The sequence below is a fragment of the Tenrec ecaudatus genome, chromosome 7, assembly GCF_050624435.1.
Source record: "Tenrec ecaudatus isolate mTenEca1 chromosome 7, mTenEca1.hap1, whole genome shotgun sequence".
Classification (NCBI taxonomy): domain Eukaryota; kingdom Metazoa; phylum Chordata; class Mammalia; order Afrosoricida; family Tenrecidae; genus Tenrec; species Tenrec ecaudatus.
Genome location: NC_134536.1, coordinates 160924863 through 160950653, shown reverse-complemented (window position 1 = coordinate 160950653; position 25791 = coordinate 160924863). Strand labels below are relative to the sequence as shown.

The window sequence follows — 25791 nt, the reverse complement described above, 5'->3', positions numbered from 1 at the left end:
GTGTGTGTGCTTGAGAGAACCTTCCTGGGTGTGTTCTCTGCTTTCGAGGTGGACAGCACGTTTCCTAGTCCCAGTAAGTTTGAAGAGGTGCAGGGACAGTGAGACCTTCTTAAGGGTTGATCTGGGATGGAAAGGTCTCCAAGACCTGTGGGTGGCAGTGGGGGGGGGGGGCGAGTGGGGGGTTGAGGAGTGAAACCACTTCCTGTGCAGCTAGTTCCTGTGTTGACAGAGCTGAAGCAGAGGTGGGGGAGGAGGAAACTACGGAGGGGGCTGTTCATGGGGTGCTGAGGCTCTGAGGATACGGATGCCAGAAGTCCTTCCCCACCCAGTGACACCCCCCTCCTCACCCCCTCCCCCAAACTCCTGCAGCTGGGGGAGCTTTTCCCCTTCTCTGTGCTCCCCTGAGGCTAGAAAGCTCCAGCAAACTGTTTGGGTGGCAAAAGAGAACTGGAGGAAGTTGACAGGGATGGGCGGGGCCGAGGGGGTGTGGGGGAGCTGACCAGGAACCCAGCTTTCTGCTCAGAACCCAGGCATCCAGCCCCCAGCTGGCCCCCACCCCTTCCAGCCCCCACTCTCCCCTGGGACCCAGGGTTCCAAATCCCAGCCACCCCTCCCCCTTAGGTTTCTCCCCTCTTGCGGATGGAGGCCGAAAGACCTCAGGAAGGAGAAGAGGATGGTGAACAGGTGAGTGGGCACGGGAGGGGGAAGGAGCAGACCCCTGGAAGTGAGGACCTGGGGCAGAGACCCAGTTCCCGCTCAGGAGACTAAAGTGCTTGGGCACACTGAGGCAGGAAGGGAGGCCCAGAAGCAGGAAGAGAGGCCTAGAGGAAACAGGACACTAGCCTAGCCCCTGTTCCCTCCACTCCCCCCCCCCCTCCCGCTTGACGGGGCTGCCTCCTGGCTCCAGGACCCCCCCCAGGATGAACAAGGCTGGCCCCCTGTGAACACCACCACGCGGCCTTGGCGATCTGCCCCTCCATCCCCTCCCCTGTCTGGGACTGGACATACAGGTACACCCCCCCCCACCCACCTTTCTGATCTCTTGACTGAGAGCCCTACCCCCCCATTCCCCGGACTGTCCATCACCCCCCGAATCAGCTCCAACTCCCAGTCCCTAACTACCTCACCCTGTTACCCCCTACCCTGTATGCCACCCCTGAGCCTGCCCTCTCCTGTCCCCAGCCACCCTGGAGCCCTGCGCGGCCTCCCTGCTCTCCCTACAAACGGAACTCTTTCTGGACCTGGTGGCAGACGCACAGTCCCGCCGCCTGGAGGAGCAGAGGGCCAGTTTCTGTGTCCCCCAGAGCCCCCCAAACCAAAGGTCAGCCCAACCCCCCCGGCCCCTTGAGGACAGAGAGCAGCTCTACAGCACCATCCTCAGCCACCAGGTGAGAAGCCCACCCGCAGGAGGAAAGACCCCGCCCCACCCCATCTGTCCACGATGAGGAGGCCCTCCTCCCAGGGCCCTGGCCAGCCACTGCCCGTGTCCTGCATCCCATTCTGACCCGGCCCTTCTCAGGTGCCTTGAGGACCTCACCAGCACGTTCCCCTCCCTGCAGTGCCAGCGGATGGAAGCGCAGCGGTCGGAGCCCCCCCTGCCCCCGGGAGGGCACGAGCTCCTGGAGTTGCTGCTGAGGGTGCAGGGGGGCGGGCGAATGGAGGAGCAAAGGTCCAGGCCTCCCGCGCACACTTGCTGAGACTGGAGCTCCTGAGAGGGCTCTCCACCACCACCCCAGGGTGCAAAGCCTTCGACCCGAGACTGGAAAGCCCGGCAGAAACCTCAATATCCATACCCCACCCCTGTGCCCAGCCCCCCCAGGGAAAGAGGAGGCGACGTCCGGAAACCCTGGGAATGGGGAGGGGAAAGGCCAGGCAGGGTGGTCCTGAGGCTGACAGCATCCTGACCACCTGGGGCCGCCTTGGATCTCACCGTCACCGGGCGCCTGGGAGTCCCCAGCCTGAGCTGGGAGGACGCTTTTGCGAGTGTAGCCTCTAAGTGGGGTTTGAGGACCCTGGATTGGTTTGGTTGGTGGGTTGGTTTGCAAGAATCGGAAAACCTCCCAAGGTTGGGACAGGAGACCGCCCGCCCTCCTTCCCCGTTAAAAGAAAGGAAGGTGAAGGGGGGTGGGCCCGAATGGAGATTAAGCCTGCCCGCTCACGCCCACCCTGGCACTGCACCCACACCCCAGGACTGAGTGGCCCCGGGGGGGGGGGCTGTGGATGGACTCTTGGGCCAGCCCCCCTGCCCTGCTCGCCTCGGCCGCCCCGACTCCGGCCGAAGTTCTGGTTGCGTGAATAAATGCCATTCCCTTCTGGACTGAAGGCTGCTGTCTGGGGGTGGGGGGGGGCTGTGGAGGGCGGGAAGGTGAGGCCGGAGGCCGCCCCGCTCCCCCCGCCCCCCCAGTCTGGCCCGAGGCCAGCTCCCCTCCCTGGCTGGTTAATTACCGGCTCATTAAGCAGCGGCTGGAGACCTCCCTAATTATCCCCCCCCCGGTTTTAATTAAGTAGAACTGGGAGGGGAGTCATTAGGACCAGAAAGAGGAACTGAGCTGTCGGTGAACCCCGGCATTCGAGGGGCCGGAGAGCGCACGTGACCGCGGTCCCCGACGCGGAACCCGGGCGCGCGCCGTCCAGCCCCGGGGTCCAGCGCGTCCCCCCCCCCCGAGTCCCCGCCCCCCTGGGCCTCGCCCCTCCTCCACCCTCGGCCGCCGTCCCGGCGCCGCGCCCCGCCCCCGGCTCCGCCCAGTTCCCCGCCGCCTGCCCTCCCCTTCCTCCCCGCTCCCCTCCCCCGCCCGCTCCCCGTCTCCCTCCTCCCTCCTCCCTCTCTCACACACCCCCGCTTGGGCCTCCTCTCTCTCTCTCTCTCTCTCTCTCCGGCTCCATTTTCTCCGCCGCCGGGGGCCGGGGTCTCCTGTGGGGGACCCAGTCGGTACCCCAGGTCTCCCTCCAGGGCCGGGGTGAACCCCCGGGGGAGCCGGGAGGGGGGAGCCGGGCGGGGGTGGGGGCGGAGGGAGCAGCGGCCGCAGCGAGTTTTGGGGGGGGAAGTAACCCGGCGGGGGGAGGGGCGGAGCAGGGAGGGGGCCCCAGGGCCCCCCCCCAGCTATGGACGAGCGGCTACTGGGGCCGCCCCCTCCAGGCGGGGGCCGGGGGGGACTGGGCTTGGTGGGCGGGGAGTCGGGGGGCCCTGGCGAGCCTCCCGGTGGCGGAGATCCCGGTGGGGGCAGCGGGGGTGTCCCGGGAGGCCGAGGGAAGCAAGACATCGGGGACATTCTGCAGCAGATAATGACCATCACCGACCAGAGCCTGGACGAGGCCCAGGCCAAGTGAGTGCCCCCCACCCCGGGACCCCCACACAGACCTGGCCAGACCCCCATGATAGGGCTGAGTCTTCGGAGAGCCCCCTAACTCCGTGACCCTCTGGGAAAGGCTTCAGCCCTCTTCTCTGCCCACTCCTGGGAACCCCGGGATAAGGGGTCCCTCTCAACCCCCCTCCCACCCCCTGACCATGAGACCTTCAGAGGGAACCCCAGGTGGTCCCCCTCCCCCCTCTAACCTCTCGTTGACCCCCACACTCCCTGCGAATGCCGTCCTGTCCTCTCTCCATCTCCGGAGCCCCCTTCTGGCTTCCAGACTTAGAAGCCCACTCCGGCTATCCTGTCCTCTCCCCAAACTCTCCACCCAGCCCGCCCCCATCCCACCCTGCCCAAACCTGGGGGCCCCTGCACTCCCTCCCAGAGCTGCCAGCCCTTCTCCGCAAGCTCAGCTCGGCCAATGGTATCTTCCACCCTGCTCAATCCCAGGATTCTCACAGCCTTCTATACTGGATTTCCCACTAGAGCCCAACACCCCCAACTCGTGTCACCCTCAGATTCTGACTCTTTGCCGCCTGTCTCTCCATCTGATTTCCTGTGAAATCTACCTAGTCACCGTCATTCCTCTAGGGACCTCCCCTAAACTCTTCCTCCGTACCCCTTCTAACCCGTCTCTTTGGCAACTTCCCACTGTCTAACAACCCAAGCACTTGGCTCACCTCTCTGCTCCGTGGTGGCCCCCCAAATCCATTCAGCCCCCAGCCCCTCTGTCAGGTTCCCTGCACCTTCCACAGATGTCCCCGCTGCTTCCCTCTCCTACCCTCTGCTCCGTTCCTGTAGCTCCTCAACTTTTCTCTTTCTGCACCCCCATTCCTCTGAAGGAAGCATGCCCTAAATTGCCACCGAATGAAGCCTGCTCTTTTCAGCGTCCTGTGTGAGATCAAGGAGAAAACTGGTATGTGGTCATTGCCCCCCAACCCCCCATCCCTCTGTTCTGGCCTGCTTACTAAGTGACTTGAGCTAAGTGTTTGGGGCTCTGAGGAAAGTGGGGCATCTAGGAGGTTGCTAGAGGGGGCTTGGGTAGAAACCAAAGCTGGAAAACTTGAGGCTTGGGAGGGCTGAGAGTTGAGTGTGGGGGGCCCTGGGACCCTGAGTGCACCTGCCTGCACGCTAGGCCTGAGCATCCGGAGCTCCCAAGAGGAGGAGCCTGTGGACCCGCAGCTGATGCGCTTGGACAACATGCTTCTGGCAGAGGGTGTGGCAGGACCCGAGAAAGGGGGGGGCTCAGCCGCTGCAGCCGCAGCCGCTGCGGCCTCTGGGGGTGGCGTGTCCCCCGACAACTCCATCGAACACTCAGACTATCGCAGCAAACTTGCCCAGATCCGCCACATCTACCACTCAGAGCTAGAGAAGTATGAACAGGTGAGGAGACGAGGGTAGAGGGCGGGGCTTTTGAGGGGTGCGCCAAAGCCAAAGGACTACTCCCTACCACACACGGGCGCCCCCACCCCATCCTCCCTAGGCCTGTAATGAGTTCACAACCCACGTCATGAACCTGCTGAGGGAGCAGAGCCGCACCCGGCCAGTGGCCCCCAAGGAGATGGAGCGTATGGTGAGCATCATCCACCGGAAGTTCAGCGCCATCCAGATGCAGCTCAAGCAGAGCACTTGTGAGGCCGTCATGATCCTGCGTTCCCGCTTCTTGGATGCCAGGTGGGGTCTAGGGGCCAGGCCATCCTCAGCCGCCCCCCAAGCCACCGTACGTCCCGTGGTCCCCTGTGACAGCGGCGTCATCCGGTTCACGCAACATGGTGGCCCGGCCAAGACAACACCCCCTTCACGGCCCTTCTCCCTCCCCTGCAGACGAAAACGTCGGAATTTCAGCAAACAGGCCACCGAGGTCTTAAATGAGTACTTCTACTCCCACTTGAGTAACCCGTATCCCAGCGAGGAGGCAAAGGAGGAGCTCGCCAAGAAGTGCGGCATTACTGTCTCTCAGGTATGGGGGGGTGTCTCAAGCGGCTTGGGGAAAAGGAGTGTTGGGGCCCCCGACACCCCAGATTCCCGTGAAGTGAGGGATTTCCTTTGCTCCTGGCCCTCCCAACACCCTGCAGGTCTCCAACTGGTTCGGCAACAAGCGGATTCGCTATAAGAAGAACATCGGAAAGTTCCAAGAGGAAGCCAACATCTATGCTGTCAAGACCGCCGTGTCGGTCACTCAGGGGGGGCACAGCCGCACCAGCTCCCCCACACCTCCTTCCTCTGCAGGTAGCGCCCCCACCACCCTGCCTGGCTATCTTACATGCTTCCTGCTTCTGTTCCTGCTTCCTGTCTAGGCAGGGTCACAGCAGAAGGGTGGGGGGGCGTAAAATAAAAGTCGAAGTTGAGACAAGATAAGCTGGGGATGTTGAGGGATGGAGGCCACCCCAATAGTTCTGGGGGGAGCTTCTTCCAGCAGATGGCCAAGGGAGGCTCAGGGAACAGTCTGTTCTTTCTGAGGCTGGAGTGTTGTCTTGTGGATAGTGCAAGTACCAAAGCGGAGCCTGATCGGCTCTGCCCTGCGGGGGCCTGTTGTGGTCTTCCTAACCCTTTCTCTGCTCCCCCCAAGGCTCCGGTGGCTCTTTCAACCTCTCAGGATCCGGAGACATGTTTCTGGGGATGCCTGGGCTCAATGGAGATTCCTATTCTGCTTCCCAGGTCAGGTGCTACATGGGCTCCGCAAACCCGTGCGTCCCCTCCCTGTAGGATACGAGAATGTGTCCTTCTCACCTTGTCATTACCTTCCTGTGCTGCCTGCAGGTGGAATCGCTCCGACACTCGATGGGGCCTGGGGGCTACAGCGATAACCTAGGAGGGGGCCAGATGTACAGCCCCCGAGAAATGAGGGTGAGTGAGTGGCTATCGGAAGCCGTGGTGAAAAGGGGGCATCTGCCTGGCAGCATTGTCCCCACACAGGGCTTCCCCGGGCCCATGCCTAACTCTTTCTCCCTCTCTTTCTAGGCAAATGGTGGCTGGCAGGAGGCTGTGACCCCGTCCTCAGTTACGTCCCCGACAGAGGGACCAGGGAGCGTCCACTCGGACACTTCCAACTGACCTTGCCCCTCAGGGCCACAGGGCAGGGGCTCTCAAGGCGACTCTTGAAGAAGATGGAGACAACCAGAGGACAAACCCCAGACACGGGAGGAGCACAAGACAGAGAAAGGGCAAATGGGGGCTTCCCCTCCTGGACCGGACTCTCAGTGCTGGGGGTGTAACTACATGGCAGGGAAAATGGGGTCCTTCAAAGGGGACGATGGGGGGGTCTGTTTTCCCCCCTTTTTTCCTCTTTCCCAGCCTTTCTCTATTACATAGAAATACACACTCCCAGAAACCTGCTTTTAAACTTCTCTGTAACACACACATACACACACAGAGAGAGCTATTTCTCTTTCTCTCTGCCCTGCCCTCTACTTTTCTCTCCTCACCCCACTTATCAGCTCTGGAATCTGGAGGCGCCAGCCCTGCCCAACCAGAGATGCCAAAAATGGGGACACTACTTCTGGACAGAGGACCTGGGCCGTGCCCCCGGTGCATCCCCGCCCCCCGCTCCTCCAGACGGCTTTATTACCTCATACGCAGCTCATCTTAAACCAATAGAATCGCTCGGTGGACGAGAGTGTCTGACTCAGTTATCTACCTCGGAGGGAGTTTCTGCTACTTTAGGGAATTGTTGACTGGGCTTTGGGGTTCAACTTTTTTTTCCCCAAAGGGAAAAAAAGAAACCCTGGGATTGATCTGTATCTTGGGGTGGGGGTGTGTGTGGGGTTTTGTTTTGGGTTTCTTTTTTTATGTTGGTTCTTGATTTTTAATTTAGTTTGGGGCAAGTAGATGTTTTATAAATATGTTAACTGATTGGTTTGCTTTGGTTTGGATTTCTTGCTTTCCCATTTTAGGGGTGATAGCCAAGGGGGGTGGTCTTGGTAAGGGAAAAGGGAACCAACAGAACCGGTGAAGAGGCTCCAGTCCTGTCCAGCAACAAGTGCGTTTCGCAAGACACCAGGGCCTCCCCCTAAACGGCTGAGTTGTGTGGGCCTGGATGTGGAGACCAGGTGGGGCCCACCTTGCGGGCCACCTCTCTTCCCACAACTCTTGGGTAGGGCTGACCAAGGTGGGCCACCTCTCTTCCCACAACTCTTGGGTAGGGCTGACCTCAGTAAATTTGAGGAGATCCAAGGTGCCACCTGCCCTTCTGAATGGCATGTCTGTAACGCCTTTTTGTTTTTAAACTAGTTTACGGATTGGAGTGGGGGGAGGATTGGGAGTGGGCTATTGCCAACTCGATTAAATACAGGTTGGGGTGCTTGTATACAGATGTTCCTCAGTTTCCCTGGAAATGAGTTAACTTTTGTATTTCCTCATGCCAAAATTGAGGTGGGGGAGGAGGAGGGAGGCGGCAAGAAGACAGGTGGGGGGAGGAAAACCAACACCCTGTCTTCGGCCCTGAGCCCTGCCATGTGAACCCTCCCCATGTGAACCCCCCCCACCCCCCCCCTGCAAACAACCTCGGGTTTAACAAGCCTGTCGGAGAGGGAGCCTCTCCTGGCCGCCTGATCGGGATGGAGTGGGGGAGGCTGGGAGCGTGACGGGTGGGGGCGGGAAGCACAGTCCAGGGGCAGTTCTCTTCTCACTTGTAAACTTGTAGTTTCACCGAACAAATCGCAGTTTTAAATAAAGGAAATTCTTTTTTCCCTGGGTTTAGTTGAGAATTTTTTTTTCAAAAACAACTCCAGGAATTTGGGGTTGTTTTTGTTGTTGTTCAAAAAGACCCAAACCAGTTTAACTCCAGTTCATGCCTCCTCTCAGTCCTGCCTTCCACCCAGGCCCACCGTTCACGTTCAGTTCACGAGGGCCTGGCCCGAACCCAGTTGAGTAGCAACCTTGCCCCATCAGGATGGGGCTACGGTCATCCGCCAGCCAGTGCTGGGACAGGAATATGGCGCTGGGGCTGATGGTTGGGAGCCCCCACCCCCATAGGGTGGCTGTGCCCACAGGTGGGTAGGACGCAGGGGTGGGGTGATAGTTTCTCCAAGTACCTGAAGGACTCTTCAGAGAGGCATGAATTCCTAGCATTCCCTGAGACTGAGAAGGATGGGGAGGTAAGGGGGGGGGGGGGGGGCAGGGTACAAGCTTCCCCTAGGGCGGTGGCGGCAGCAGTGAAGGGGACAGACAGCACCAGGAGCCTGGGGAGGCAGCAGGATGGCAGCAGCTGGAGCCTGGGTGCTGGTCCTCAGTCTGTGGGGTGAGCCTCTCCCCTTGCCAAATTCCCCCTCCCAGCCAGCCCTGGCTGGAGACTACTTTGTGCTCCCCCATCAAATCTCCCCAGAACTTTCCAGGAACCTTGGGTGCGATTTCTTACGCCCCTGTCGCCCAGCCTGCCCTAAATCCATCAGCCCGACCTCCCTTGCTGCCCCTCCACCCCCACCACGTGCTCTCTCCCAGGGGCAGTAGTGAGCAGTCAGAACATCACAGCCGGGGTTGGGGAGAGACTGCTGCTGAACTGTAAGGGGGCCCCCAGGAAACCACCCCAGCAGCTGGAATGGAAACTGGTAAGCGGGGCGCCTGTCCCAGTCACTTAACTTGCGGAGACCAGCGATGAGTCCAGTCTCTACCTCATCAGTCTTCCCGCGGAGGACCTGCACTTAGGCCTCCTCTTCTTTGTCCACAGAACACAGGTCGCACAGAAGCTTGGAAGGTCCTGTCTCCCCAGGGAGACTCCTGGGATAGCGTGGCTCGGATTCTCCCCAATGGCTCCCTCCTCCTTCCTGCTGTCGGGATCCAAGATGAGGGGACTTTCCGGTGCCGGGCAACAAGCAGGAGTGGAAAGGAGACCAAGTCCAGCTACCGAGTCCAAGTTTACAGTAAGGGTTGCAGGACCCGCTCCAGAGCCCACCTCTTAGCTAGAAAACCCTTCAACTGCAGTCCTTGTCTCCTGTGCCCCCACCTGGGTTGTGAGGGCCTTGACTGCCGCACCAGCTAACTGGATGTTCTCTCCTCCAGAGATTCCTAGGAAGCCGGAAATTGTAGACCCTGTGTCCGAACTCACAGCTGGCGTCCCCAGTAAGGTAGTGGAAGAAAAGAAGGTGGCCCTGTGAATGGGAGAGGAGTCCGTACGGCACTGTGTGTCTGTGTGTGTCTGTTCAAATGATGAGGTGGTCAATCACTTCTCCCAGGTGGGGACCTGTGTGTCAGAAGGGAGCTACCCTGCGGGGACTCTTAGCTGGCAGCTGGATGGGAAACTTCTGGTTTCTGATGGGGAAGGTGAGTCCCAGTGTGTCTCCCCACCCCCCTTCCGAGTTGGCCCTCTCCCACAATCCCCCCTGGGGTTGTCGCATCTTGTCTTCTTCCCAACCCAGGAGTGTCTGTGAAGGAAGAGACCAGGAGACACCCTGAGACCGGGCTTTTCACAGTGCAGTCGGAGCTGGTAGTGACCCCAGCCCTGGGAGAAGCTCCCCGCCCAACCTTCTCCTGCAGCTTCAGTCTTGGCCTGCCCGGGCGCCGACCTCTGCACTCGGCCCCCATTCAGCCCAGGGTCTGGGGTGAGCACAGAGGTGGAGACAGCCCTGAGCGTGGTGGGCATGGGCCCCTCTCCACTGGATCGTGAGGTGTGACTCTCCTTCTCACGCCCCTCCAACCGCAGAGCCCATGCCCTTGAAGGTCCAGTTGGTGGTTGAGCCAGAAAGTGGAGTAGTAGCTCCTGGAGGAACGGTGACCTTGACCTGTGAGGCCCCTGCCAAGCCCCCACCCCAGGTCCACTGGCTCAAGGATGTGAGTGACCTGGAGAGAGGGGGATGGCAATTGGGGGGAGGGCAGGGGAGGTGCTGGGGAGGAAAACGGGGTTTAGTCAGAGATGGTGGACAAGGGTTTCCTAAGAGCCTCCCATCCCTGCTCCCCGTCAGGGCACACCTCTGCCCCTGCTCTTCAGCCCCGTGCTGCTCCTCTCTGAGGTGCAGCCGCAGGACCAGGGCGCCTACAGCTGCGTGGCCACCTATCCCGTCCACGGGTCCCAGCAAAGTCCTGCTGTCAGCATCAGCATCCTTGGTGAGCCCCACCACCCTGCAAATCCCGGGGATCCTGGGGCTGGGATGAGAAGACAGTGCAGGACCTCTTCCCAACCCTATTCTGGCTTGGTCCCAGTGCAACACCTCCCATCCCGAAGCCCTGCCCCTCCCTACCCCCCACACCCAGTCCTCCTCAGCCCCACCCAAACCCTGCTAGGGAGCAGCCAGGCCTAAAGGAGCCTCTCCCTCCAAGAAGGGAGACACCCCACTTGGGCCCCACTAAGCAGCCTTCTCCCGAACTGAAACCTTCCCTTCCGATTTGCTGTCTTCCAGAAACGGGCCAAGAGGGGCCAAGTGCAGGTGAGGGGTCGGAGGCGGTCAGAGACGCAGATGCAGACGGGCCTCAAGACATGTGGCGGCCGGGGAGGGGGTTATGGTCCACAAGAAAGGAGCAGTGTGTGGCGTGTCCTCAGCTCTCATCTCCCTACAGGCTCTGTGGGTGACTCGGGGCTGGGGACTCTAGCCCTGGCCCTGGGGATCCTGGGAGGCCTGGGGACAGCCGGCCTGCTCATCGGGATCATCCTGTGGCAAAGGCGCCGGCGCAGAGAGCAGAGGTGAGTGGGGAAAGGCAGGCGCCTCAAGGCTGACCCTTCCGGGCGGCAGGTAAAGGGCTTGGAATGCGGTAGCAGAGTCCTGGGGTCCATGTGCAGGATTCTCCCCAGGAAGGCCCCAGAACGCCAGGAGGAAGAGGAGGAACGTGCAGAGCTGAACCAGTCAGACGAGCCGGAGGCAGCCGAGGGCAGTGCAGGAGGCCCTTAAGGTGTCCAGAGCTGGACTTCAGCTGTCGGCTCCCTTTTTTCTCTTTCCCTCTCACTGGTCCGGCCCCAGCCCAACTCTCCCGTGTACAATCTCTACCCCGCATCGCCAAGCTTCCTTTCACAACAAGCCCCCCACCCCCACCCCCAAACGACGCCAAGTAAACACCTGACACAGCTTGCCTTGGTGTGTGTGTGTGTGTGTGTGTGTGTGTGTGTGTGTGTGTGTGTGTGTGTGTGTGTGTGTCTGTGGGAAGTGACCTCAGTCCCTGTGTGTCAGTGTCTGCTCATTCCACCCCAAACTTGTACTCAAGCTGGGGACCAGATGCTCTTGTCCTGGAAGGCGGAGGGGAGGAAGACACTGGGAAAAGCCCCATCAGAATTTTTCACGTTTATTATTAGATTTGTAATAAAGGAGATTGTACATGGGAGGAAGCACTTAAGAATCAGAATACATACTAGACACTGGCGGGGAGAGAAAAAAATTAAATTAAGTCATCAAGGGAGTCAGAGGGAGCCTTGCCCACCTTTCCGCCTCAAATTAGGAATCTGGGGGGAAAGCAAAGTGTTAGGAGAAGAGAAGGAACATTCTCTTCAGTGTCATCGTTAAGTCAGGGCTGGGGTTGGGGTGCCCCCTGAGTGAGCAGTTCACAGAAGGCTTTCCCACCCCGTAGCCAGATGGCTACTTCTCCACCCTGCACCCTCCTAGAGGGTGAGTGATAGGGCCTGATGGCCACAGAAGTGGAGGAGTTAGGGGAGAAGGGTCAAGAGTCAGGAGGGTCAGCTGGGACCCCAATACTGATTTTCCTCTGGCTGGAGGTGGGCAGGAAGGAGACACAGCTCAAATACTGAGGAGCCAGAAAAAGAAGAAGATGGCGAGAAATAGGAAGAGGGAATCCTGCCAGCTGGAGGCCGGGTGGCCCTGTCCCAGATCCACACCTGTGAGACAGAAAGAGCTGTGGAGAATGGACCCCTTCCGGGCCGAGAGTGGGCTCAGGAGCGGGAGGATGCAGAGGACCCCCCCGGTGGGAGCCGAGGGAAGGTTCTTACCTGTGCCCCGACGGAAAGGCTCATGGGCATTGAAGACGGTGGTGAAGAAGCCAAACGGAAAAGCACCAACACCGAACGAGAAGTGAAAACCCCCAGCATCACCAAATGGCTGGAACCCCTAGGGAGGAGGGGGGTACAGTCAGCACACAAGAGTCCCATCTTGGATAAGGAAGGGGGCACACTGGGACAAGAAGACTCACCCCTCTACTCTCAGGAGCAGGTCGCTGGCCCTGGGGGCGGGGCGGGGTTTTCAATCTGAGGAAAGAGAGAGGGGCCAGGAACAGGAAGACCATCACCAACTGCTCCTCTCCCCACGTCTACCAGGCCAGAAAGCCTTCCACTTTCCCTCGGCGGGTGGCACCGCCTCCTCCCTCACCTGGGATCCTGGGGCTTCTGGCTCCCTCGCCCATAAAGGGGGACCACCTTCTCTCTGCTGATCCCAGCTTTACATACTGGACACTCTTGCCGTTCAGGACGTGTCTCCAGCCACTAGGGAGGAGAGAAAAAGTGAAGGGGTTTCCAGGAGTCTTCAGGCCTTCCCACGTCCCTCGTGATCTCCTGAGTACCCACCTGATGAAGACAGGGCCAACTGGGTGGGAGGAGGAAAAACAAAACACGTCAAACTAGCTGTACAAAGACAGACAGACCTTAGAAATACCCACCGCACCCCCACCCCTCTTCCCTGAGATCCTTGCTGTTGACTTTCAGATTCTCAACTTCTAAGCGACAACCAACCTTCCTCCTCCAACTCAACTCAGCACACTCAACGACCTTTCCCCAACATGGACACACACATGCCCAACCCTCCTCTATCTGTATGCCAACGTAGTTACTTGCTAATCTTCAACCCGGCCACAACACGTCCTTTACCGACGTTATCTTGCTAGCAACTATTTCCGCTCAGTTTCAGGCCCATGAAAGTCCTATTCCCATGACCCTTTAAGTTTCACCTGTCCACCTGCCCGTACTTGTCATGCCAAGCCCGACCAGATTGTACCTGAACGTGATTGATACCCATGCTCACCAACTAATGCACGTCCCCCTTGACCTCATCTCTTCCGAGGGTACTGGGAAGCTCACTCACTCAGGGGTGAGGTGGTCTCACTTTACATCTATGTGCTATGTCCCCTCCTCCCAGCTATGTCCCCCATCCCCAGCTCCTAATCCCACGGCCCCTACATTGCACGGGTCTCGTAGCCCTCCTACCCACATATATCTAAAGACACCGAAATCGTCCTCTCCTCGTGCTTCACCTCTGGGTGTGAGCCGTCTGAATGTCACTGCTTGGTCCCCCACCGCGGGCATCCTCGGTGTAGCGGTGAGCCCTTCCTCCCGCCCCCGCCCCCGGGTCTCACCAGTATAAGTGGCCACACACGCTGACCACAGCTTCCCGAGCGGTCTCCAGACATATATTGCATTCGAAGGTCGCGCCCGCCCCGCCCCGCTCTCGATTTGGCCCTTCGGGGCCCCCGTCCTCCTCCTCCGCAGCGGCCATGACCGGTTCTATTTCGCCCCCGTGGACCCCTTCAAACCACCCAAACACGCAGACACACACCCCAACAAACAAGAAACCGCCTACAGCCCGCTAGCGTAGCACAGCCTTCGAGATTCTCATCGCCATTGGGCGGAGTGCCTGCCAATCATATAGGGCTCCAACGAAAGGATTGGTCGAATGGGTGGGGGCGGGAAAAGACTTGCGCGGTCCCGTCCTCTGCGCAGGGACGATTGGTTGATACATTCGGGGGTCAGCCCAAGTGACCACGGGATTGGTAAGAACTCGACAGCCCCGTTGCGGCCAGCGAGAGTTTTTATTGGTCGGACGAGCTGTCCGCCAGGACCAAAGGCGAGAAGCAATTGGTTCGAGACGACATAGGCCCCGCCCACTACAAGCCCCTTTCTCTCCGGCGCTTCCTGTTACAGAGAAGAGCCGCGTTCCTATTGGACCTGGGAGCTAGTGACTCCACCGCAAGTGATTGGTTAGAACTCGACCGGAAAAAAAAAAAACGGGAGTTAGATCATATGCGCATGTGCGACCACGCGGCGGGCCGGGCCGGGCCGATCCTAAAAGGGTCGCGCCTTCTCTGGTCCCACCCCTTCACCGCAAGCTCGTCTCCATGGTGACTGCTCTACAATTGGCGGGGCTGGAGGTTCAAAGGCCTCGATCGGCTCCATCCGGGTCCTCCGGCGGTGGCCTCTAGGCGGATAGGGCCGTTTCTTTCGTTCTTGATTGGCCAGGATCTCGAAAGGCGGCGAAGCGTTCCGAGAGGAGGGCAAGCCCTAGGGTCGCAGGGTTCAAAATGGCTCCGGCCTCGTTCGGTGACGTAGAGAGCAGGACGCGGGCCCGCCTCTCCCTCTCCGCGAAGCAGGGAGCGGAACTGGGGTTAGCCCGACGTTTGGACGGTGCAGGACCGACCCGCAGCGCTCGCGTGAACCCGTCTCCCTAGGCTGGACGGCTCGGTCCGGCCCTCTTTAGGTGACTTACGGGCCAGAACCGAGCTAACTGCCCATTGCCCGTTTCAATGTGACACACGGGGTAGACGCGAGCCGACCTCCGCGTCGCTCCTTTCCACCTCGAAGCAGGCACGGTCTCGCCGCGCCCCTCGGCGAGTGAGAGGCCCACCCCCTTTTTAGGCGACCCGCGGCCGAATGGGGTCAGGCCCGCCCCTTCCTTGCCGCGAGAAGTCCTGCAGAAGTGGGGTCTTCTAGCTTGAACCCCTCGGAACTGGGCCAGCTGCTCTGCTTGCGAGCCTGGGTCCAGCCTACAGTCCGTGGCCCGGTCCGCTGCTGAAGAAGCGGAACTGGGTAGCAGACCTCCCACAGCCAGTGCACTTGACATTCTCCCCCAGGGCGTGTGAAACTCCAGCCAGAGAACGGTGTGTCAGGGGGCGGGAGGCAGACGCTGGCTGGAAGTGGTTCAGCCGTGCCCTGATACAGGCCCCACGTGACTCGAGCGGGGTGAGGTGAGAAGTTGGGCAATTGCCTCTGAGAGGAGAGGGGAGGTGCAGGTTGCGGGAGACCTGAGGGCATTTAGGAAAGGGGGAGGGCGGAGGGAAGACCCAGGAAGAGGCGTGATGGAGTGATCCTGGCAAAGGGATACAGGGGAGGGCGTCGAGGGAGCTAGAGGAATCTGCATTCTCACCCACTCCCCGTCGCCCCCCCCCCCCGTTCTGGTTCTTCGTCTTCAGGGCACCCAGTGGAAGCAACTGTGCAGCCAGAATCCATACTGGGGGTGGGGGTGGCTTAGCTTGAGAGGAAGAAGTAGGAGAGAAAGTGCACTTAATTAAGAGCAAGCAGATGAAAGGGCTAAGCTACGTTCCCTACCTGAGGCTAGGCTAGAGTACAGGGGTGGGGGCGGGGGGAGCTGGGCTGCTGGGAGTGAATAGTGGGGGGCAAAGGGCAAAGAACCGAGAGACCAGGGGGCCCTGGAGAGAGGGGAAAGAGCTGCCGACCTGGCCGTAAGTACTAAAGTGCTTAACCTCTGGAGCGGCCTCCAGGCTAGGAACAGGAGGAGTCTTGGAGCTGGCGAGAATAAGCTTAACAGATAGAGGAGCTCAGGCGCACGGAGGGAGCCAGACAGAAACCGAGATGAGTGGCAGTGAGTAGAGCGCCGACGGGTCAGGAGGGACCCGGAGGGAGGCGTTGAGCATCCCGGCGCCAAGGGACCCGGAGCGGGGCTGCAGCGATGGGAGATGCAGGGGAAGCCCGCCGGGGCCCGGGCCGGGGCCGGCCGCGCGCAGCTGAGCTCATGCGGGGCGGAGTTAGCAGCACGACGAGCGGAGGAGCGCTGGGGTCCCTGGAAGGTGATTGGCACCGCCGGCCGCCCATCACCGCCCCCCACTTCCTGGCCGGCCCCGGAAACCAGCAGGCGTTGGGGAGGGGTGGGGGGGTGGATAGCGGCAGCAGCAGTCCCAGCCCTCTGAGAGAGACAGCAGGAAGGGAGGGCGGGAGCTGGGGGGACACCCCCCCCCACCATCATTCCTACCGCTATGGGCCCAGCCTCCCGCTCCCACCTCCCCTCCACCGGCCGGGGCTAGGACACCCCCCCAATCCCGTCGCCCCCTTGGCACCGACACCCCGACAGAGGCAGAGACACAGCCAGCCGCCACCACCGCTGCAGCAGCCTGGCTGGGGAGGGGGCCGGCCCCCCAGGCCCCCCACCCCACTGAGGTGGGGGCGGGAAAGGGACGGAGGGAGGAGGGTGCCGAGAGGGCCGTGGCTGAGGAGATGGGGAGAGAGGGGGTCTGGGAGGGCCGACTGGGAGAGGGTTTGCTGGAGAAAGGAGAGGGGCCTGGGAGGGAGGAATTCCGGCTGGAGCAGCCCAGGGAGGGAGGAGAGATGGAGACCCCGGGAATTGGTGGCTTGGGGGGCGTGGGCAGGGAATCCTGAGCGGGGAATTCTCCACACCTTCCTCATTTCTTCTTCCTGGTCTTTGGCCCCACATGACTTCTTGCGGCGGGAGGGGGGGCGGGTTAGGGGAGGGGAAAAGGCGGTTTATTGCCCTCCTCCTTCCAGCCGAATATGTCTTCAAACACCTGTTTCCTCCCACGTACAGGCCCTCTGGCTTCGAAATGTGTTAGACTAGATGCTCACTGACACACATAGCCTGGTGTGGGCCCATGCTTTCTACGTTGAACCTGTGTAACCTTTGACATGCTCCACATGGCTTGTGTGTGCCTCAGTCGGCCCTGTGTTGTCCCTGGGCTCTGGAGAAGGGCCATGCTCCTCTTCAGGGTCCCCTGCCTCCCAGTTTTGACAGTCTAGGACCACTTCTCTGCTTGTCTTCCTGCATGGCATCGGTTGTGTGTGGATTCACGGTAACTGACATGTTTTGTGTGTTTGCATGCCTGCCTTAGCGTGTTTCACGCACGGGTGCCGTGCCTGGCCCATGCCATGCCATGCCTGAAAGCTTCCTCCTCTGTGGGGTCCTCTGGTTTAGCTGACTCGCACACGGATGGGATCGGCCTGTTTGCTGCGTGTTGTCACACTGCACGCATGTGCTGCTCCTCAGGACGCCCTGATAGGAGCTATGTGACTTACCGCCTCGCTTTATTGGCAAGGTGTCTTGTGAACAACCGTGTGCTTATTACCCCATTTGGCGTACTCCCGTGTGTGTTTAAGCCCTTGAGCGTCCGCTCCTGGGAGGGTCGTGTATTTCACAGCACGTTTTTAAGTAGGAGGTATGCAGGATGGAAATGCAGCTTCCCAGTTCCCGGAGAACTGCCCCAGGTGCCTGACCTCCCGGACCCTCTTGAGGACCTCTTGACGGTGGCAGTGAATGTGGCCTGGACACTCGTCAGTGAGCCATCACCTGCCTGGCTTTGCAGAGAGGATCAGGCACCCCCTCTTTGCACGGTAGCATGTATTCCGTGGGTTCCTTCCTCTCTGACACGGAGGCCCCCTTCTGTCGGTTTCCCTCGTGTGTGTTCATGACGGCTATCCGCTCTGCCTGCCCCAGACCCCTGAGTGGTTTGCGTGTGTTCAAGTTAGACTCCGCATGTTCATGGTTTTCTTGGCGCCTTTTCTCAAGAGGTGTGGCCGATCACGATCAGTGTTGTCTTCTTGGGCATTTGGGCAGATAGACAGCCTTCAGATCCACTCAGCAAATGTTTGTGGGCCTTGGGGATAAGGCAGGCGCTGCTCTCAGGCAGCTTACAACTGAGAGAGGGAAATGTAAAACACCAGTGAACGGTTAGACATGCTGTTGGGGTCAAGAGCAGTGACGCACACCCCCCAATCCCAGTGCGCATCGGACTCTCCTGGAGGGCTGGCCGAGACACAGGCTGTTGTGCTCTGTGCCCAGAACCTCTGATTCAGGTGGTGTGGGGTGAGGGCCCAGAATTCGTCTTCCCAGCAGTACGTGGTGCTTTTGGGGGACCACACCTGGCAACCCACTGCTCGGGATACAAGTGTCAGGGAAACAGGGCTCCAGGAGGTTCCAGAAGCCCATCCCAGCCAAACGGAGGGAATAGCATGTCCGGGGCACAGAAGCTGGAAGGCCCGTGTGCGTCTAAGGAACTGAAGGAAAGTCCTGCCCCTGGAGCAAAAGGGCCCTGTGTAGGAATATGGTCAGCAGGTCGCCAGGTCACGAAGGGGCCTCTAGGCCAGACAGGGAAAGGGCCAGAGTTGAGATACAGAAAAAAGCCGTGGCTGCCATGCGGAAGGCTCGGAGAAGAGTGAGGAGCCCACTGCGGATAGCTCAGGGTCCAGGGGGGATCCGAAGCTCGTGCCCCTTGACGCTCGCCCTTTGACACAGGGCGAATGCCCGGGGGCCTTCCTGGGAGAGTGGCGTGTCCACGTGGTGAGTTATGACTCTGTCCCCAGAGTGGAGGAAGAGCTAGAAGGCACGCGCTTTGTGCCTGCACTTCTTTCTCCGGAGCCAGGCCCGCCACGGGACCTGGCCGTGTGGTGCCCCTTTCATGCTTTCCTCTCGCCACTTGGTGAGGCCTTCCACCCTGTACCTGCCCCACCTAGTTGCCTCCAGGATATCGCTGAAGAGGGGCTTGGGGCTTGTGTGTCTCCGCTCTCTGGGTTTATCTGGGGATCCAGGGAGGCTGCTGGGGGCGGTTCTAGGTATGCTTTGACAACCCTTGCTCTGGCTGGGTGGCTGCATAAATATGGGTGCCGGAGAGAATGTGTGCCGCCCGTGATAGTGTGGGTCTGTGTTTGCATTGGTGACATGAGCCGTTTTTCTTGCCAGTCAGCCCTTGGGTGACTGTGTGTGGGTGTCACTGTTACTGTCAGCTGTTTGTACGTGTGTCCTGTGCATACACACAGCTCGAGCTGCTTGGGTTTACGGTCGGTTCTGCCTCTTAGGAGCCATAGGACTGTAGGTAAGTCATTTGATCTCCCCGGCCCTACTGCCTACAAAAGGTGAATGAATCTGAAGAGGCTTCCGTTTCCAGAGAAAAGCCTCTGACCTGGTCATTCTGTTTTGCCACCAACTTTCTGAAGCCTTCCCCCCCACACCCCACGGTTGAGACTTCCGACAAAAGTCTACCTCGAGCCCCTGGAGAATTCTAGGAGCCACACTGAAAAGGTTAAAATGAGAGAAAGCGAAAGTTGTTTTAGTCGCGTGCCTTACTTGACCAAGAGAAATAATTATCCAGTGGGGCGAGTCTGTTTCTTGTTCTAAGTCTTTGAAATACGACGTGTGGCACCTTCCAGTTTGCCCACATGCCAAGTGCTCAGGCTCGCCTGTTGGCCAGCACAGGTACAGACTGTTAGGGGCTCTTAGCAGTGACCGGTGTTGGCAGTCCTGGCCGGATCGTCCTTTTGCTTCCTTCCTTTCCACTGACCCGGAGTGCATGCTGACTAATAGTGACCCGATGGGATGGGAGAAGTGCTCCTGTGGGCTTCTGAGACGGTCGCTGCTGACAGGCGTCGAGAGCCCCTTGTTCTCCCTAAGAGCGGCTGGTGGTGCCAGACTGCCGCCCTTCCGGGCCGCTCACGGCCCCTTGTTACTGTGTCTGAGCCGTGATGTCCGCGTCTGACTCCATCGGGAGCCTGTGAGCTGTGCTCCTTAGGTCCCCATCCTAGAGGCTGGGAGGGAAGGTTACTGTGTCCAGTAAGAGTCCCGACCCTTGTCCTCAGAGTCCCCCAAGTCTGCCTTCTGTGCCTTGGCCCCCGCTCCTTTCCTGCAGTGGAACTAGGCCCTGACGCTCGCCCTGTCGTCTGCAGGTGGCCAGCATGGAGCTGTGGCCAGGGGCCTGGACGGTGCTGCTGCTGCTCTTCCTGCTGCTGCTCTTCCTGCTGCCCACCCTGTGGGTCTGCAGCCCCAGTGCCAAGTACTTCTTCAAGATGGCCTTCTACAACGGCTGGATCCTCTTCCTGGCCGTGCTTGCCATCCCTGTGTGTGCCGTGCGAGGACGCAACGTGGAGAACATGAAGTGAGGGGCCCTGAGGGACGCGGGGGTGGGGTGGGGGGGGCGACCTGGGGGTGGGGCTGGAGCATGTGAACAAGGCTAAGAGCGGGGAGGGGGGAGGGGAGGTACCACCCGGAAGGATCCCAGCGGAACCCCTTGGTGCTGCCTTCCCAGGATCTTGCGTCTGATGCTGCTCCACCTCAAATACCTGTACGGGATCCGGGTGGAGGTGCGAGGGGCCCACCACTTCCCCCCCTCACAGCCCTACGTCGTCGTTTCCAATCACCAGAGCTCCCTCGACCTCCTCGGTGAGACCCTCTCCTCCGGGCACACCCGCCTGCCTGTCCTTTCCCACGCTTTCCCCAAACCCCTCCCCTGGGAGCCCTCACTTCCCCCTCCCCCAAGGCTTTCAGGAGGGCGGTGGTGCTGCTTTTCCAAGCAAGGTGTGCATATCACTTTAGCACTCTTCCCTCCACCTGGAGCCCCCCCCACTCACCTGCACCCCACCGTGCTCCCCACCTTCCCTTCCATTGCTTCCAGTCCCTAGGAATATGGGCCATGGCCTGGGTGGGGTCGCTGCCTCCACCCTGATCCTCACCCCTGCCCCCTCCGCCTAAGGGATGATGGAGGTCCTGCCTGGCCGCTGCGTGCCCATTGCCAAGCGCGAGCTGCTGTGGGCTGGCTCGGCCGGCCTGGCCTGCTGGCTGGCGGGCGTCATCTTCATTGACCGGAAGCGCACAGGGGATGCCATCAGCGTCATGTCTGAGGTGGCTCAGACCCTGCTCGCCCAGGACGTGAGTCACGCTGGGGAGTTGGGAGTCGAACGGCTGTCTTCCAGCTGTTCTGTGGGAGGGGAGGGGAGGGCCCTCACGGGTCCCTGCGAAGCTTTACGCTGTTTCGCGGCAGCCACCCCCACAGTGCGTGTCCCCCTTGACCCTTTCCCTCTCCCCCAGGTGCGAGTCTGGGTCTTTCCCGAGGGAACAAGAAACCACAATGGCTCCATGCTGCCCTTCAAACGGGGCGCCTTCCACCTGGCGGTCCAGGCCCAGGTGATTACGACTTCCCGCCGCAGCTTCTCAACACAGCCGCTTGCCCTAAGGGGCTCGGAAGGACGCTTCAGTCTGATCCCCCTCTCCCCTCCACCAGGTCCCTGTCGTCCCCATAGTCATGTCCTCCTACCAAGACTTCTACTGTAAGAAGGAGCGCCGCTTCACCTCGGGTGAGGCTCTGGTCAGGGACCGGGATGGGGGGAACATCTCCCTAAGTGTGAGGGCCCGTCCATGCGGAACGGCAGTGGGGCAGGAATCCTCGGATTCACCAGTCAGACCGCATGCCCATCAAGCATTGGTTCACCGTCCCGTGTGTAAAATGCGTCCCACGGGACAGGCGGTGTTAAGCCCGGGCAGCAGTTCAAACCCCGCAGCCGCTCCTAGGAAGGCACATGAGACTGCGTGCCATCTCAGAAAGCCTGTGGCTGTGAGTGGAAGGGCTCAGCGGCAGTGGGTTATATGGGTGACGCTTAATCCCACCTGCTGGAGGGTCCGAATGAAGCCCTCCGCAGTGATGAATGCAGCAGCCAGACTGCCGGGGCTGGAGAGGTCTGGGCTTGGAAAGGCTCTGTGCGGAAGGAGCTCTGATTGGGTGGCTCCTGGCCAGCAGAGGGGTGGTTATCTCAGAACTGCAAGTCTGAAGGAGGTGCTGCAGGATTTCCCCCAGGAGCTGAAAGCTGGGCCCCTGCTGGAGGCAGAGGTCTGGGTGGACGAGCCCTAACCCTTTTCCTCCCCGCTCCCAGGGCGATGTCAGGTACGGGTGCTGCCCCCAGTGCCCACAGAAGGGCTGACACCGGATGACGTCCCAGAGCTGGCCGACAAGGTCCGGCACTCCATGCTCACCGTTTTCCGAGAAATCTCCACTGATGGCCGGGGTGGCGGCGACTATCTGAAGAAGCCTGGGGGGTTGGCTGAGGCCCGGCTGTGAGCCCCCCGACACCTACCCTCCCTTTCTTCCTACCCCTACCCACCCTCTCAGCCCGCTTCCCTACTGCCCCCTCTTCCCACCTGTTCATCTCTTTGGAGTCTTCAACTTCTGAAGTGAATGGGGTACAGCGCCCCTCCCTGCCCCTTCCCAGCCCACCCTCGGGCTCTCTTGCCTCAGTGAGTCTCCACTCTGACCCCCACCCCCACCCTCCTGCCACCTTGTTTGTGGAACAGCCGCCTCTCCCTGTTCTCAAGTGGCTCAGCCTACCCAAGGGTGGGCCACACTCCATCCTGCCCCACGGTCTCCTCTCCCTCTCCACTCCACATTGGCCAGTGAACCCCGCTCCGTGGAACAGTGCCCTCCCCCCAAGGCCAGGGAGCCGGGGACTCAGCCCGTTGGCCAGCAGGACTCCTCAGCCGGGGCTGGCAGCTGCCCCTTCCAGCAGCTCCCGCAACAGCCCCCCGCACCTTCACTCCCGCCCGTGGAGCCCCGTCAGCGGGGCCGGACTCTTCTAACTCAGCGGTCTCATCCCGCCCACGCCCAGTGCACACTCCTGGACACAGACGGCCAGTTTGGTCTCCACACGTCTCTCCGCTTCCCCTCCCTCCATCCCTCCTTCCTGGTACAGTTCTTCAGGGGTTCCGGCCCCTGCAGCCCCGTGGGGTGGGAGGCGGCGGGGAGACAGCCAGCAGGTGCTGTACCCGCTCACTTCTGCCCCCTGGGCAGCCGGGGAAGGCACTGAACCCTGGCTGGAAGGGAGAGGAGGGCTTTTAATTTATTTCTCTTTCTTTTGAGGCTTCCCCTCTCCGAGCCGGTTTTCATTTCCTCGCTGTGGCTAGCCACTCCCCGCCTCCCACCCCAGACCTGGTCCCATGATTGGGGAGGTGGGCTGGGAGCCAAAGGAGAGGGTGGGACACAGTTGTGTGTGTTTGGTTTTTATTATCTGGATAACAGCAAGAAACGGAGAATAAAGAGAGAGAGATTTGGGCACTTTCTGGCTGGGTTTGTTAGGGGCTAAGGAACGGTCAGACCAGGCATCCCAGGCCACCCCCACCCAGAAGCCTCAGGGAGGCCAGGGCAGGTTGCTGTTCCTCACCCCTACCCCACCCCCAGCCCTCCGGTTTCCTGTGCTCCTAGGTGACCCGGCAGCTTTCTTGGCAGCTCCCCAGCCAGCCAGCCCAGAGGGGTGGGGGCCCAGTTTCTATAAATTAGGGGCAGGGCCACTGCAGAGGCTCCTGATCAGCGGTTGAGGCCGGGGCCCAGGCTGTTGTCCTCACAGGAACCTGGTTAATGACAAGGAAATGGAAACCTGGAGGCGGGGGGTTGAGGGAGGGTCTCCAACCTGGAGTAGGGTGGGACATATGCCACAAGTACCCAGAACCACTGTACTCCTCAGGCCAGCCTCTAAGAAAAGGCGGGGGGTGGGGTTCAGTGGGCACTGCCAGGAAGGTGTGGGCAGGGGTTCTGGGAAGAGTGGAAACAGGAATTGGGGAGGCAGGGAGGGAGGGAGGAGTCTCAGAGCCGGGGTGGGGCCGGGTCCCTGGGGGGCAGGACTCACAGGCGCCTAGCTTCTCCTCCAGCAGCAGCACCTGGTCACTGAGCGAGTCGATCCTGTCACCCCGGCCCCATAGCTCAGCCACCTGTTGGGGCTGCAGCTCCTCAGGTGGCATGGGCAGCACAGCTCGGACCCAGGCCCCGGCCTGGCCAGCCCACTGACAAGGAAAAGGTGCCTCAGCAGGTCGGGTAAGGGCCCATCGTGCCCCACGGGCCTGGCACGGGATATCTGCCTGCTCACCTGTTCCAGCAGCTCCAGGCGGCCTCGCAGCTCCCTGATCTCTCGCTTCAGGGCGCCCTCCTCACGCTCCGCTGCCTCCCGAACTAGGGCCGGGTGTGTGACCAGCTCTGGGCTCACTGCCGACCCCAGGTCCCCTCCTTTCCCCCACCCCCCACCACTGCCCCGTGGCCCCTCACCCATCGCTCACCGGCCACACTGAGGATGCTGGCGCTGGTGGGGGCCTCGTGAGAATCTTCCACGCAAGTGCGCGCGTCGGGGCCCAGCACCAGCCTGTGAGGGCAACCGCAGGCGAAGCTGCCCGCCGTGTTGCGGCAGCCATGGGAGCAGAGATTAGCCCCGATCCTGCATTCATCCACATCTAGTCACAGAGAAGGAGAGGGCGCGGTCAGGCCTGGGTGGGCAGAAGGGAGCACCCCAGGCCACCACAGCAGGGGGGAGGCAAGCAGACGCACCCACGTGACAGTGCTTCCCTCCCCAGCCAGGGGCGCACTGGCATTGCTCAGGCCGCACACAGGTGCCTCCGTGCTGGCAGGGCTTGGTGCACACGGCTGCAGAGAGAGAGGGGAGAGGGGCGGGTCTAGGATGACAGGCTCCAGGCCCCATTGGGCGGGCCTCCCCCAGGCGTGGGCAGACCCAGCCTCACCTTCACAGGTGAGCACCCCAGGATGCCGCTTCTTCCAGCCCTGACAGCAGATGGCGTGGGCCTGCTGCACCTCCCGCCTCACCTCCCTCCATGCCACTCGGTACGTGGTCCTAGGGCACAGCCACAGCTCAGACACTGGTGGCAGTTCCCCGGGCAGGCTCCTGGGGCGCCCGCCAGCCACCCCTCACCTGTAGGTGCTGCAGACCCGCCTTCCGGAGCACAGGGTCAGGTAGGGCTTGTACACGGGTTGGCTGTAGGATTCGTTGTAGCGGAGCGGCACCACGAGCATCTGCTTGGAGCAAACTCCACGGCTGTCCCCAGGTCAGAGGCAGGTGGCCCCGAGTGAGCCAAGGTCGTGGGGAGCCTGTGCTCCAGCACCAACCAAGGGTTTATCAGTACCTCTCCCCCAGCCCTGCCCCCGCTGCTGTCACCTGTCTTTGAGGGGGCCACCCTTGGCCCTTTCTTCGGGCATCAACAGCAGCAGCAAGGGGACTCCGAGTAAGAGCTTGCGCAGCTCAGTCCCTGAACCCATGATGCTCCTTGACGTCAGACTCTGTGGGCTGCCGGCAGGAAGAGGTTAATGGAGGCCAGTTCCACCAAGAGGATTTCTGCTGGTCCCTCCTAAGGAGCTCAGTGGCGTCAACCTCCAGAGATGTCTTCACCTGCAGCCACGCCCCTCCTGTCTGCTTCTCAGCAGGGCACCCTCCAAAAGGCTGATCCCCTACACACCTCTCCAACCTAGCCAAACCTGCCCTTGATCTTCATACCTTGAACCCCCTCCCTCAAAATACAGCTTCCCCTTCGCCAGGCTCTGGGCCTCCTCCCACCTTACCCCCACCTCATCCCATTCCCCTCCCTGGACACATCTCACGCACTACACCCATTGCACACCCTCCCTAAGGTCCTGAGTGAGCAGCCCTCCCACCCCCCTGCCCACCCCTCCCCTCTCCCCAGTCGCACCTGGCTTCTCTCTCCCCAGAGTACAGGCTGACCAGCCCAGCAGCAGCAGTAGCTCACACTGGTGGGCAGACTGGGAAGGCGGGGTTGAGCCAGGGAGAGTCCTCCCACCTCTGCCGGCCGCCTCCACCCACCAGTCACCTCCTCAGCTCCAGCAGGGTCAGCTCAGTGAAGTTCAAGTCCCGCTCTCTGCAGCAAAAGGCCCTCACAGGGTTTCTTCCCAATACTCTGAGGACCCCAGTTTTTGGACCACCCCCACACCCCCAATCAGCAGACTACTATTACCAGTGTCCTTCCCCCCACTCCCACCATCACCCCAAGCCAGGCTTGGGCTCAAGAGCTTC

The 25791-nt window shown here is 60.8% G+C and overlaps 6 protein-coding genes across 8 annotated transcripts; 4 read left to right on the top strand and 2 right to left on the bottom strand.

Moving 5' to 3' along the window:
• Positions 1–2473, top strand: GPSM3 (G protein signaling modulator 3). 2 transcript variants are annotated; one of them, XM_075554168.1, is made up of 5 exons: positions 1–73; positions 622–684; positions 908–1010; positions 1183–1388; positions 1560–2473. In XM_075554168.1, the coding sequence occupies exons 2-5, from the start codon at positions 640–642 to the stop codon at positions 1695–1697; spliced, it is 492 nt and encodes a 163-aa protein (XP_075410283.1). In that variant the 5' UTR covers positions 1–73; positions 622–639; the 3' UTR covers positions 1698–2473. The 2 variants fall into 2 exon arrangements, with proteins under 2 accessions (XP_075410283.1, XP_075410282.1); XM_075554167.1 differs by lacking the exon at positions 1–73 and having other exon boundaries at positions 254–684; positions 1560–2472.
• Positions 2474–3100: 627 nt separating this feature from the next.
• Positions 3101–6961, top strand: PBX2 (PBX homeobox 2). The gene is made up of 9 exons (XM_075555431.1): positions 3101–3323; positions 4193–4266; positions 4486–4733; positions 4834–5024; positions 5175–5310; positions 5426–5579; positions 5920–6008; positions 6111–6197; positions 6312–6961. Exons 1-9 carry the CDS (start codon positions 3103–3105, stop codon positions 6402–6404), a joined length of 1293 nt encoding a protein of 430 aa, XP_075411546.1. The 5' UTR covers positions 3101–3102; the 3' UTR covers positions 6405–6961.
• Positions 6962–8476: 1515 nt separating this feature from the next.
• AGER (advanced glycosylation end-product specific receptor) lies at positions 8477–11335 on the top strand. The gene is made up of 11 exons (XM_075554166.1): positions 8477–8589; positions 8790–8896; positions 9016–9208; positions 9348–9412; positions 9521–9608; positions 9704–9886; positions 9988–10115; positions 10247–10388; positions 10682–10708; positions 10839–10962; positions 11071–11335. The coding sequence occupies exons 1-11, from the start codon at positions 8547–8549 to the stop codon at positions 11165–11167; spliced, it is 1197 nt and encodes a 398-aa protein (XP_075410281.1). The 5' UTR covers positions 8477–8546; the 3' UTR covers positions 11168–11335.
• Positions 11336–11533: 198 nt separating this feature from the next.
• RNF5 (ring finger protein 5) lies at positions 11534–13796 on the bottom strand. The gene is made up of 6 exons (XM_075555430.1): positions 13569–13796; positions 12784–12802; positions 12590–12702; positions 12414–12468; positions 12214–12331; positions 11534–12102 (listed from the first exon to the last, which is right to left on the bottom strand). The coding sequence occupies exons 1-6, from the start codon at positions 13706–13708 to the stop codon at positions 12005–12007; spliced, it is 543 nt and encodes a 180-aa protein (XP_075411545.1). The 5' UTR covers positions 13709–13796; the 3' UTR covers positions 11534–12004.
• Positions 13797–15035: 1239 nt separating this feature from the next.
• AGPAT1 (1-acylglycerol-3-phosphate O-acyltransferase 1) lies at positions 15036–23042 on the top strand. Of its 2 annotated transcripts, none has more exons than XM_075555428.1 (7): positions 15036–15173; positions 19891–20099; positions 20250–20383; positions 20694–20869; positions 21029–21124; positions 21222–21294; positions 21868–23042. In XM_075555428.1, the coding sequence occupies exons 2-7, from the start codon at positions 19900–19902 to the stop codon at positions 22050–22052; spliced, it is 864 nt and encodes a 287-aa protein (XP_075411543.1). In that variant the 5' UTR covers positions 15036–15173; positions 19891–19899; the 3' UTR covers positions 22053–23042. The 2 variants fall into 2 exon arrangements, with proteins under 2 accessions (XP_075411543.1, XP_075411542.1); XM_075555427.1 differs by lacking the exon at positions 15036–15173 and adding an exon at positions 16248–16380.
• A 137-nt stretch (positions 23043–23179) lies between these two features.
• EGFL8 (EGF like domain multiple 8) lies at positions 23180–25101 on the bottom strand. Its single transcript, XM_075554165.1, has 8 exons — positions 24922–25101; positions 24679–24801; positions 24491–24600; positions 24300–24395; positions 24035–24205; positions 23848–23930; positions 23611–23764; positions 23180–23335 (listed from the first exon to the last, which is right to left on the bottom strand). The coding sequence occupies exons 1-8, from the start codon at positions 25020–25022 to the stop codon at positions 23292–23294; spliced, it is 882 nt and encodes a 293-aa protein (XP_075410280.1). The 5' UTR covers positions 25023–25101; the 3' UTR covers positions 23180–23291.
• Positions 25102–25791: the final 690 nt, after the last annotated feature.